This window comes from Arachis stenosperma, chromosome 1 (assembly GCF_014773155.1).
Source record: "Arachis stenosperma cultivar V10309 chromosome 1, arast.V10309.gnm1.PFL2, whole genome shotgun sequence".
NCBI lineage: Eukaryota > Viridiplantae > Streptophyta > Magnoliopsida > Fabales > Fabaceae > Arachis > Arachis stenosperma.
In genome coordinates, this window is record NC_080377.1 from 120,739,807 (window position 1) to 120,753,152 (window position 13,346).

The window sequence follows — 13,346 nt, forward strand, 5'->3', positions numbered from 1 at the left end:
CTAATTTTCGAGTACGTGAGATCTTTTCTAAAGATACGGAGAACTCCGGAGGATCGGTAAAAGAAGAACCTTTGATATATCATCAAGTATCTCAATCCTCATTGTCATTATGTCATCTTTAAGCTAGAACCTTTTCTGAGTCAAGCTCGATAACGCAGTCACGAAGAACATAGCTTTTGAACCGTATCGGTTAGGAGTTTTGATCCGGTTTTTCGTAAATAGTCTCAGTTTGACGAACCGGACTTGATTCATGAGAGAAGAGAGATAATAGGGTAATATCATCATTATATGAGTATTAGAAGCTTCTTGAATGATATTATAAGGTTACCTGGTCTGTTTTTGTTAAAAACAGAAAATCGGTTTAACCGGGTTTACGGTTTACTGGTGCAGCTTAGCACCAGCACTCTCTGATGACTTTAGCAATTCTAAGGCCTCATCATACATGTTTTATTCTCATAATAAATATATTACTAGTGTCATTTATGCTAGTAGCTCAGAAAATAATTTTTAGAGATATTTTTACGAGTGTTTCGATACACCTAGTTTTAGTTGTTATACACCTGAGATATTTTAATATTATTTTAATCCACCTCCAAGCCAACCAATCACAACTCACCCTACACCCCCAAAACCCCAAGGCTGCCTCATTTGCTCATTGTGGCCGAAAATCACCAAGAGAAAAAGGAGAGAAAGTTCTTGGTTCATAAATCTTCAAAGCTTGATTTCTTCTGAACTAAAACTCAAATCAAAACTCCGATTTCACCAAAATGATCCTCTCTTCTTCCTCTACATAACCATGTGACTTATCAAGGCTGGAAATAAGGTGAGATGGCTGTCTCCCTCCCTCTTCAATTCGGTTTTCAAGGAAAACCATGCAAAACATGTGTTTTCTTGATGTTCTTCCTTAGGAATCATGCTTAACTTGACTTGAGGGCCAAGTAACGTTAAATTCCAGCAACTCTAAGGTGAGAAATACCTTTCTAACACGCTGAGTGAGATTTGGTCAGTTGGGAGTTTTTGGATTTAAAGTTGTTCTTGATGTGTTTTAGGAGGAAAAAGTGCTTTAAGAACACTTCAAAGAGTAACCGGATTTGGAGCAGCAAATCAAGGTAGGGTGTCACGAAATTAATCTTGATTATTTCTGTTTGAGATGTGTGAATGTTGTATTATTTGGCTGTGCTAAAAATTGGTTGCATATATGAATGATTCTTGGTGAAAATTTGGTGAAATTTTGATGAAATTTGATGAAATTCAAGCTATGAATGTGTGTTCTTGTGGCTGCTGGAAAAACGAACCCTAGGCCCTAAATTAAAGTTCAATTTGTGTTGAAATCATGTGGAAAAGATGGGGTTTTAGTGGCTAGGAATTTATTATGAATTTTGGTAAAAATCGGTTGCTGAAAAGATTGAAAAACGGGTAAAAACAGAGAAAGAATTTGAAGAATATATGAAGAACATGAAGAACACTTTGAGTGTGGTGAAGAACATTGAAGAACACCTTTTAGATCTTAGAAAGGGCAAGGAAGTAATTATCTTGGTGTTTAAGGGGTAATTTGGTAATTTCTGAAAGTTAGGGTGGTTAAAGTAGAAATATTAAAAGTTACCGGGATAAAAAGTGAATTTTAAAGGTTAAAGGTTAAAGTAAAGTTAATTTTCGAAAATTAATGATAAAATAATAAATAATAATAAAATATTAAATAATAATATTTAATTAAAAATAATATTTTAATAAAAATAATAAAATAATACGAAAAAGGCAGTTTTCTGTAAAAGCTTTAGAAAGACAACTTTAAGTGCAGAATCTCATAATTACCTTCATAAAACACTTAGGGAGTGGTAATAACATGTTAGTGAGGAAAAGATAAAGAAAAGATAAAGGTTGAAGAAAAGATAAAAGTCAAAGAAAAAGTCTGTAAAGTTTTAATGACAGAAAATAGACAGAGATTAGTGAACGAATTAGGGCAACTTAGATAGTACTTAAGTTGCGACTAGGATTAGGTATTATATGAAAAGTTAAACTGTTTCAGTATAGACTTAATGAACCTATACTTGGGACAGGCTAACTATTCATACCGAAATTTACATAAGCTTCAACTATATATGTTAAGCAGAGAAAATCATAGCAGAGTAGGAAAACACAGAGAACAGAATAATCAGAGTTGAGGAAAGAGATAAAGAGAAGAAGAGTAACATATATATAAAGGAAATAGTAATCAGAGAAAAATAAAGAGATACAGAAAACAGAGTAATTAGAGCAGAGTAAAGAGATAAAAAGAAAGTTAAGAAAGGTTTAGGAATATGTGTTAAGGATTCAAAGGGAAATAGGAAATGAAGATTGATTTGTGGATTTGTTGAGGTTGAGAAAGGATAACGAAAAATGATAAAAGGCGGGAATACCCCACGAACTGTTAGTTGTTTAACTACGGGGGACACCCATGAACTGATAATTGGTTGAATTCGGGAAGTACCCACGAACTGAATGATCATTGATCTCGGGAAAACCCATAAATTGTTATTTGTTTTATAAGCGGGAAAAACCCACGGACTGATAATCATTGATTACGGGAATAACCCATGAATCGTTGTATGTTGATCTCGGGTATAACCCACGAACTGAAGATCACTATGTTATTTTGTAATGATCTCGGGGAATAACCCACGAACTGAAGATCTCTGTTTTATTGTTGTGAATTGATCTCGGGGATGCCCACGAACTGAGGATCACTGTTTCCCCTTGTGCGTATATTATGGGGTCGGGCTTTGCGCCGACTGCCGGTAGTCACGATGGAGTGGTATTCTTACCACCGACACATATGCACTAAGGACACAAAGGGAAGCCATATCTGGGACTTGTTCCTAGGTAATGTCGGGATGCAGGGTGTAAACCGACACGTGAGCTCATGGCCTGCATAGGACAGACATGCATCATACTTGGTTGTGCATTTCCTCTGTTATGATTGTTGAGTAAATGTATGCTTTGTTTATTTGTATTCTATTCTTTGTATTTGTATTGTATTTTCTTGTATTCTTTTGTTTGTGTCCTGCTTTCTGTTGTCTCTATTTTTTTTAATTTATCTATCTTCTGTTTACTGCTCATCTATATTCTGTTATTCATCAGCCAAACAACATAGAATTAATGAACTTAACTAATAACCCCGATCCTACTAAGAACTCCCCAGTTCTTACCCCTTCTCTCTCCTTCCCCCTCTAGATGGAAGCATGAGTACCCTTCCGTAGTTCGCTGATGACTGTTCGTAAAGAGGATTCCGCTCTAGGTAGTCTTCTGAGTCTAGGGTGAATTCCGTTCTCTGTTCATATGTATATACGGTGAGGCCCGCCAACGTCTGCACCCCGCTTATCTACAAACTTTAGCCTAACTCCTTCGTACGATGTTGCTGTTATGTGGCCACTCGATGAAGTACTTGAGAGATGCTCTTTGATGTCATATGATCGTGCAAAGGAGTAGTATACGACCTTCCACCTTTTGATGACGTTCCACCTAACTTGAGTTTAGAAGACCTAGAACGTATTTTCCCTCGCTTTAGTAGGTTAGAGGGACTAGGTGAGTATAGAGTCTAGGCTAGCCTGGGCGCCAGCTTAGGGACTTCTTGAACAGGTCAGGGCCTAGGATGTTGTATGTATATATATGTATATAGTTATTATTTAGCTATATCTAGGGGTGTTTTAACTAACAGTCTATGTTCTAATAAAGCTGGATCACGGAATGTTATCAACTGCTTGAGATGTTGTTATGTGTGGTTGTTTATAGCTGTTTTATCTATTATTATTTGTGAATTGCTTATGAATGATTCTGTTTATTAATCCAAATGTTTTCAAAAAAAAAAAGCACCTCGCAAATTAACTACGCTTTTAACAACGAATCAGGCTCATATGATAAATAATAGATAATAATTAGGAAGACAAGTTGGTAGCGCTCAATTTCTAGTATGATCATGACGTACAAGAAATTGGGTCATTACAATTTGGTATCAGAGCAGTTCGTTTCCAGTAGAGCCTGGGGAGTGGACTGACTATGCTTCATTGCATACTCTGCTATGTGTCTCATGCTTATAGGATATCTCAATGATATGTGTTGCATGATCGTTTCTGTGTTTTTATTTTGGGAATGTTCACACTTAACTTGAGGTATTGAGACTGATCACCTTAATAACGATTGTTTGGTGTGAACAGGACTACAATGAGACCACAGAGACGGAGTGTGCGAGAAGGAACCCCAAGTGATAACCGAGAGAGAGAACAGGAAACGTTTATGACTACTATTAACGCTGTAGCTGAGGCAGTGCGTGAGGCTGCAGTTGCAGCGGCTAGGGCTGTTGACCGTCTTGGAGTGAGAAACAGGAATGAGAATGAGCATGGGGAAGATAGTAGGAATGATGAGAACAACTTAGGGCATCCTGAAAGACCTATGACCCTTGCGACCTTTCTAAAGGTTAACCCGCCTAAGTTTAAAGGTACACTCGTTGCGACCGATGCTGACAACTGGTTTCGAGGTATCGAACGATCACTGCGAGCGCAACATGTTCCGGAAGGCCAACACGTGGAGTTTGCTACTTATATGCTGGAAGGAGAAGCGGAGCATTGTTGGCAGGGGATACAGCGACTACTGCAACAGAATGAAAATGACATTCCTTGGGATACCTTTAGGGATGAATTTTATAAGAAGTATTTCCCGAGAGCAGCACGTGATGCTAAGGAGATGGAGCTTATGCAGCTGAAACAAGGGGATATGACTATTGCTGAGTATGCCCGTAAATTCGATGACTTGTGTCGTTTCTCCAAGATTTGTCAAGGGAACCCAGCAGACTTTGAGGAATGGAAGTGTTTAAAGTTTGAAGGAGGACTCCGAGAAGAACTGATGAATTCTGTTGTTCCGCTAGAGATACGAAATTTTGCTGAACTAGTGAATAAAAGTAAACTAGTGGAAGAATGTTCAAAGAAGTTGGCAATAGCTCGAGCAAGTCGTAGGGAGGATTTACAAAGAGACTTTGTTCAGAATTTAGCCCCTCAAGGTCGCAACTTTAAAGCCATTGGTCAATTCCAGCATTGGAATGGAAACCACCGAGCTGTCAGCCTTCTAACTTGCAATAATGGTAGTGACAATAACCGTGACATTCGACAAGGACATGAGAGTCAACCTCACCAAGCTCAGAATGGTGTAATATGCCCAACTTGTGGAAAGAACCATGGTAGTAGGCTTTGCCGGGTTAGAACAGGTTTATGTTACTATTGTAATAAGGAAGGACATCGGGCAAGAGACTGTCGGAAAAGAATGGTAGATGAGTCTGTTGGCAACACTATAAAGTTTGGATCTATCGCTCGAGGTAAGTTCTATGCTAAGAATTTGCTTAAGTCAGATATCATTGCAACTTTTTACCTACGCCTCAAATTTTGAGGGCAACATTTTCTTTTAGGAGAGTAGAATGTAACAACCCTAATTTTCGAGTACGTGAGATCTTTTCTAAAGATACGGAGAACTCCGGAGGATCGGTAAAAGGAGAACCTTTGATATATCATCAAGTATCTCAATCCTCAATTTCATTATGTCATCTTTAAGCTAGAACCTTTTCCGAGTCAAGCTCGATAACGCAGTCACGAAGAACATAGCTTTTGAACCGTATCGGTTAAGAGTTTTGATCCGGTTTTTCGTAAATAGTCTCAGTTTGAGGAACCGGACTCGAGTCATGAGAGAAGAGAGATAATAGGGTAATATCATCATTATATGAGTATTAGAAGCTTCTTGAATGATATTATAAGGTTACCTGGTCTGTTTTTGTTAAAAACAGAAAATCGGTTTAACCGGGTTTACGGTTTACTGGTGCAGCTTAGCACCAGCACTCTCTGATGACTTTAGCAATGCTAAGGCCTCATCATACATGTTTTATTCTCATAATAAATATGTTACTAGTGTCATTTATGCTAGTAGCTCAGAAAATAATTTTTAGAGATATTTTTACGAGTGTTCCGATACACCTAGTTTTAGTTGTTATACACCTGAGATATTTTAATATTATTTTAATCCACCTCCAAGCCAACCAATCACAACTCACCCTACACCCCCAAAACCCCAAAGTCTGCCTCATTTGCTCATTGTGGCCGAAAATCACCAAGAGAAAAAGGAGAGAAAGTTCTTGGTTCATAAATCTTCAAAACTTGATTTCTTCTGAACTAAAACTCAAATCAAAACTCCGATTTCACCAAAATGATCCTCTCTTCTTCCTCTACATAACCATGTGACTTATCAAGGCTGGAAATAAGGTGAGATGGCTGTCTCCCTCCCTCTTCAATTCGGTTTTCAAGGAAAACCATGCAAAACATGTGTTTTCTTGATGTTCTTCCTTAGGAATCATGCTTAACTTGACTTGAGAGCCAAGTAACGTTAAATTCCAGCAACTCTAAGGTGAGAAATACCTTCCTAACATGCTGAGTGAGATTTGGTCAGTTGGGAGTTTTTGGATTTAAAGTTGTTCTTGATGTGTTTTAGGAGGAAAAAGTGCTTTAAGAACACTTCAAAGAGTAACCGGATTTGGAGCAGCAAATCAAGGTAGGGTGTCACGAAATTAATCTTGATTATTTGTGTTTGAGATGTGTGAATGTTGTATTATTTGGCTGTGCTAAAAATTGGTTGCATATATGAATGATTCTTGGTGAAAATTTGGTGAAATTTTGATGAAATTTGATGAAATTCAAGCTATGAATGTGTGTTCTTGTGGCTGCTGGAAAAACGAACCCTAGGCCCTAAATTGAAGTTAAATTTGTGTTTAAATCATGTGGAAAAGATGGGGTTTTAGTGGCTAGGAATTTATTATGAATTTTGGTAAAAATCAGTTGCTGAAAAGATTGAAAAACGGGTAAAAACAGAGAAAGAATTTGAAGAATATATGAAGAACATGAAGAACACTTTGAGTGTGGTGAAGAACATTTAAGAACACCTTTTAGATCTTAGAAAGGGCAAGGAAGTAATTATTTTGGTGTTTAAGGGGTTATTTGGTAATTTCTAAATGTTAGGGTGGTTAAAGTAGAAATATTAAAAGTTACTGGGGTAAAAAGTGAATTTTAAAGGTTAAAGGTTAAAGTAAAGTTAATTTCGAAAATTAATGATAAAATAATAAATAATAATAAAATATTAAATAATAATATTTAATTAAAAATAATATTTTAATAAAAATAATAAAATAATGCGAAAAAGGCAGTTTTCTGTAAAAGCTTTAGAAAGACAACTTTAAGTGCAGAATCTCATAATTACCTTCATAAAACACTTAGGGAGTGGTAATAACATGTTAGTGAGGAAAAGATAAAGAAAAGATAAAGGTTGAAGAAAAGATAAAAGTCAAAGAAAAAGTCTGTAAAGTTTTAATGACAGAAAACAGACAGAGATTAGTGAACGAATTAGGGCAACTTAGATAGTACTTGAGTTGCGACTAGGGTTAGGTATTATATGAAAAGTTAAACTGTTTCAGTATAGACTTAATAAACCTATACTTGGGACAGGCTAACTATTCATACCGAAATTTACATAAGCTTCAACTATATATGTTAAGCAGAGAAAATCAGAGCAGAGTAGGGAAACACAGAGAACAGAATAATCAGAGTTGAGGAAAGAGATAAAGAGAAGAAGAGTAACATATATATAAAGAAAATAGTAATCAGAGAAAAATAAAGAGATACAGAAAACAGAGTAATTAAAGCAGAGTAAAGAGATAAAAAGAAAGTTAAGAAAGGTTTAGGAATATGTGTTAAGGATTCAAAGGGAAAGAGGAAATGAAGATTGATTTGTGGATTTGTTGAGGTTGAGAAAGGATAACGAAAAACGATAAAAGGCGGGAATACCCCACGAACTGTTAGTTGTTTAACTACGGGGGACACCCATGAACTGATAATTGGTTGAATTCGGGAAGTACCCACGAACTGAATGATCATTGATCTCGGGAAAACCCATAAATTGTTATTTGTTTTATAAGCGGGAAAAACCCACGGACTGATAATCATTGATTACGGGAATAACCCATGAATCGTTGTATGTTGATCTCGGGTATAACCCACGAACTGAAGATCACTATGTTATTGTGTAATGATCTCGGGGAATAACCCACGAACTGAAGATCTCTGTTTTATTGTTGTGAATTGATCTCGGGGACGCCCACGAACTGAGGATCACTGTTTCCCCTTGTGCGTATATTATGGGGTCGGGCTTTGTGCCGACTGCCGGTAGTCACGAAGGAGTGGTATTCTTACCACCGACACATATGCACTAAGGACACAAAGGGAAGCCATATCTGGGACTTGTTCCTAGGTAATGTCGGGATGCAGGGTGTAAACCGACACGTGAGCTCATGACCTGCATAGGACAGACATGCATCATACTTGGTTGTGCATTTCCTCTGTTATGATTGTTGAGTAAATGTATGCTTTGTTTATTTGTATTCTATTCTTTGTATTTGTGTTGTATTTTCTTGTATTCTTTTGTTTGTGTCCTGCTTTCTGTTGTCTCTATTTTTTTTAATTTATCTATCTTCTGTTTACTGCTCATCTATATTCTGTTATTCATCGGCCAAACAACATAGAATTAATGAACATAACTAATAACCCCGATCCTACTAAGAACTCCACAGTTCTTACCCCTTCTCTCTCCTTCCCCCTCTAGATGGAAGCATGAGTACCCTTCCGTAGTTCGCTGATGACTGTTCGTAAAGAGGATTCCGCTCTAGGTAGTCTTCTGAGTCTAGGGTGAATTTCGTTCTCTGTTCATATGTATATACGGTGAGGCCAGCCAACGTCTGCACCCCGCTTATCTACAAACTTTAGCCTAACTCCTTCGTACGATGTTGCTGTTATGTGGCCACTCGATGAAGTACTTGAGAGATGCTCTTTGATGTCATATGATCGTGCAAAGGAGTAGTATACGACCTTCCACCTTTTGATGATGTTCCACCTGACTTGAGTTTAGAAGACCTAGAACGTATTTTCCCTCGCTTTAGTAGGTTAGAGGGACTAGGTGAGTATAGAGTCTAGGCTAGCCTGGGCACCAGCTTAGGTACTTCTTGAACAGGTCAGGGCCTAGGATGTTGTATGTATATATATGTATATAGTTATTATTTAGCTATATCTAGGGGTGTTTTAACTAACAGTCTATGTTCTAATAAAGCTGGATCACGAAATGTTATCAACTGCTTGAGATGTTGTTATGTGTGGTTGTTTATAACTGTTTTATCTATTATTATTTGTGAATTGCTTATGAATGATTCTGTTTATTAATCTAAATGTTTTCAAAAAAAAAGTACCTCGCAAATTAACTACGCTTTTAACAACGAATCAGGCTCATATGATAAATAATAGATAATAATTAGGAAGACAAGTTGGTAGCGCTCAGTTTCTAGTATGATCATGACGTACAAGAAATTGGGTCGTTACAACACGGATGAGTGCCCAAGCCTTCAAGAAGACAACACTTTGGAGGGTACCCATAATTTCTATGACCGCCCAAATCAAGGATGCTACCAAGGCGGTAATCCTACCCAAGGGCACCCTTATCAAGGAGGAAGCTACAATCAAGGGAGTGGGTATCACAATCAAAATTGGAGAGACAATCATCAACAAGGGAATAAGGACAACAACAACAATGGAGGAGGTCAAAGATGGAACAACAACTCACAAAATTTCTCACAAAACCGGCCACCATTCAACCAACAAAATCCACCATTTAACCAACAAAATCAACCATACAACCAACAAAACCCACAAAGAAACTACCAAACATACCAACCACCACATCAAAGACCATCACCCAACCAATCACAAACTCCTCAACTCACATATGCAACCGCCCCCTCCAACCAAGATGAAACACTCCGGACCATCATCCAAGGCCAAAAGGAACTACAAAACACACTTGCTTCCATTCTCACCGGCCTCACCTCTACACTATAAGCTCTTCTTGCACGAATGGACACACCATCAAATCCCACTCCTCAACCCCCAATCCAAAGCGTCATTCCCTCTCAACCTCAACCCAATCCTAAGGGGGGCATCAATGTCACCACCCTAAGATCCGGAACACAATTAAAAGAGAAGGGAGCAAAGGATTCAAATCCCATCACAATCGCTCAAGAGGAGGAGAGAATAGATATAGAAGAGGTAGTGGAAGAGGAGACACCACAAGTCATAGTTGAGGATGAAGCCTGGTGGACGAAATTGTGATTCAAATTCTTGTATCATTTGTGATCAATGTTCTAATTATGGCTCTGGTGGAATTCACAACTCCGTTCAACTAACCAGCAAGTGTACTGGGTCGTCCAAGTAATAACCTTACGTGAGTAAGGGTCGAATCCACAGAGATTGTTGGTATGAAGCAAGCTATGGTCACCTTGTAAATCTCAGTTAGGGAGATTAAAGGGGAATTGTGATTATTGGAATAATAAATAAAAAGGAATAATAAAAGGGATAGAGATACTTATGCAGATTCATTGGTAGGAATTTCAGATAAGCGGAATGGAGGTGCTGTAGAGCTCTAGGACGCCTGCTCTCCTATTCCTTCTACCCAATCCTTCTTACTCCTCTCCATGGCAAGCTTTGTATAGGGGTTCACTATCAGCTGTGGCTACTTTCATTCCTCTCGGGGAAATAACCTGTACGGCTGTCACTCGCACAGCTAACCAGTCTGGAGGCATCACCCATGGTTGATAGCTACATCCCATCCTCGCAGTGAAAGCTATGCACGCACTCTGTCACAGTACGGCCAATCACCGGTTGGTTCCCGCTCCTACTGGAATAGAATCCCTCTTTTGCGTTTGTCACTAACGCCCAGCAGGTTAAAGTTTGAAGCACGTCACAGTCATTCATGAACGGAATCCTACTCGGAATACCACAGACAAGGTGAGACTTTCCGGATTCCCAGGATCCTACTCGGAACACCACAGACAAGGTTGGACTTTCCGGATCTAGATGAATGCCGCCATCTATCTTGCTTATACCACGAAGATTCTGTTGGGGAATCTAAGAGATATACATTCAAGCTTCTGTTGCATGTAGAACGGAAGTGGTTGTCAATCACGCGCGTTCATAAGTGAGAATGATGATGAGAGTTATTAGCTCATCACATTCATCATGTTCTTGAGTACGAATGAATATCTTGGAATAAGAATAAGATAGAGAATTGAATAAAAGAAAATAGAACTTCATTAATCTTTGAGGTACAGCAGAGCTCCACACCCTTAATCTATGGTGTGCAGAAACTCCACCGTTGAAAATACATAAGCAAGAGGTTCAGGCATGGCCGAATGGCCAGCCCCCTAAACGTGATCAATGATCTCCTAAGATGAAGAATAAAACAAAACTGAGATCAAAAGATGATTGATACATTAGTAAATCATCCTATTTATAATAAACTAGCTCCTAGGGTTTACATGAGTAAGTAATTGATGCATAAATCCACTTCCGGGGCCCACTTGGTGTGTGTTTGGGCTGAGCTTGATCAATCCACGTGTAGAGGCATTTCTTGGCGTCAAACTTCAGGTTATGACGTGTTTTGGGCGTTTAACTCCGAATCATGACGTTTTTCTGGCGTTTTACTCCAGACAGCAGCATGAACTTGGCGTTTAACGCCAAGTTACGTCGTCATTCTTCGAATAAAGCATGGACTATTATATATTGCTGGAAAGCCCTGGATGTCTACTTTCCAACGCCGTTGAGAGCGTGCCAATTGGAGGTCTGTAGCTCCAGAAAATCCATTTCGAGTGCAGGGAGGTCAGAATCCAACAGCATCAGCAGTCCTTTTGTCAGCCCTTTTTCAGAGTTTTGCTCAAATCCCTCAATTTCAGTCAGAATTTACCTGAAATCACAGAAAAACACACAAACTCATAGTAAAGTCCAGAAATGTGAATTTAACATAAAAACTAAGGAAAACATCCCTAAAAGTAGCTCAAACTTACTAAAAACTATATAAAAACAATGCCAAAAAGCGTATAAATTATCCGCTCATCAAAGCCCAACCAACAAAGGAGACCCCCAAGACCAAGAGAACCTTAGAAGAAGAAATTGCTCAACCACTCCCATTTCCAACACTTGCAAAGAAAGCTAGGAAGCGCATAGAACTCGACCCCAAAATGGTAGAAATGTTTAAGAAAGTTGAGGTAACTATCCCCCTCTTTGATGCTATCCATCAAGTTCCTAGATATGCAAAATTCCTTAAAGATCTATGCATGAACAAGGATAGAATTCTTGAATTGGAAACCATCCCATTGGGGAGTTCTATTTCCGCTTTAATGGGAGCATTGCCCGAGAAGTGTGATGATCCGGCCCTTGTATGGTCACTTGCATTGTCAATGGAGTTCAATTCATAGATTGTATGTGTGACCTCGGAGCATGTGTTAGCATCATGCCTCTCTCCGTCTACCGGGTATTGAAGTTGCCACCACTAAAAAGGTCGACGGCAAGATTTGTCCTAGCGGATAAAAGCATAATAACCGTGACGGGTGTTGCGGAAGATGTATTGGTGAATATCAAAGGGTTGGTGTTTCCGATTGACTTCTATGTCCTTGAAATGCCATCAAGCGAAACCGAGAGAGCATCATCCATCCTACTTGGAAGACCATTTTTGAGAACTTCTAGATTTAAGCTAGATGCCTACTCGGGAACCTACTCATTTGAAATAGATGGGAGAGTCGTAAGTTTTAGCCTAGAAGAAGCAATGAAGCATCCACCGGAGAATCACTCTCTATTCCGGTGTGACCCAATTGACAACATGGTTGCCGAAGTGCACCTTGCAAAGTTAGATGAGAAGTACATGATTGAGGAAGCAAATGAAGATCCAAGTAAGTTAAACATCACACACCATACAAACCATCCGGAAACTCAAACTTCAAAGAATGACAAAAAGATGGAATTGAAGCCACTACCACCCCACCTAAGGTACTCATATCTTGATGAAGCCCAAAAGCTCCCCGTGATAATTGCAAAAGAGCTAACCCTTCAACAAGAAGAAAAGTTGCTAGATGTATTGAGGAAAAATAAAAGGGCAATCGGGTGGAGTTTGGCGGATCTAGTGGGAATAAGCCCCCAAGTATGCGAGCATCGCATATTTTTTGAAGAATGAGCAAGACCGGTCCGACAACCTCAAAGGAGACTTAATCCAACCATTCTTGAGGTTGTGAAAAAAGAGGTCACTCGGCTTCTTGAAGCGGACATCATCTATCCTATCTCGGATAGTGAGTGAGTAAGCCCGGTCCAAGTGGTGCCAAAGAAATCTGGGGTGACCACAATCAAAAATGAAAGCGGTGAACTTATAGCAACAAGAGTGCAAAATTCTTGGAGAGTATGCATAGACTACCGAAG

The 13,346-nt window shown here is 38.8% G+C and overlaps 1 protein-coding gene across 1 annotated transcript; it reads left to right on the forward strand.

Moving 5' to 3' along the window:
- The first annotated feature begins 4,197 nt into the window (after positions 1 to 4,197).
- Positions 4,198 to 5,412, forward strand: LOC130932867 (uncharacterized). Its single transcript, XM_057862319.1, has one exon. It carries the CDS (start codon positions 4,198 to 4,200, stop codon positions 5,410 to 5,412), a length of 1,215 nt encoding a protein of 404 aa, XP_057718302.1.
- Positions 5,413 to 13,346: the final 7,934 nt, after the last annotated feature.

Coding starts and splice junctions, on each gene's coding strand:
- LOC130932867 (XM_057862319.1), top strand. CDS start 4,198: ATGAGACCACAGAGACGGAGTGTGCGAGAAGGAACCCCAAGTGATAAC.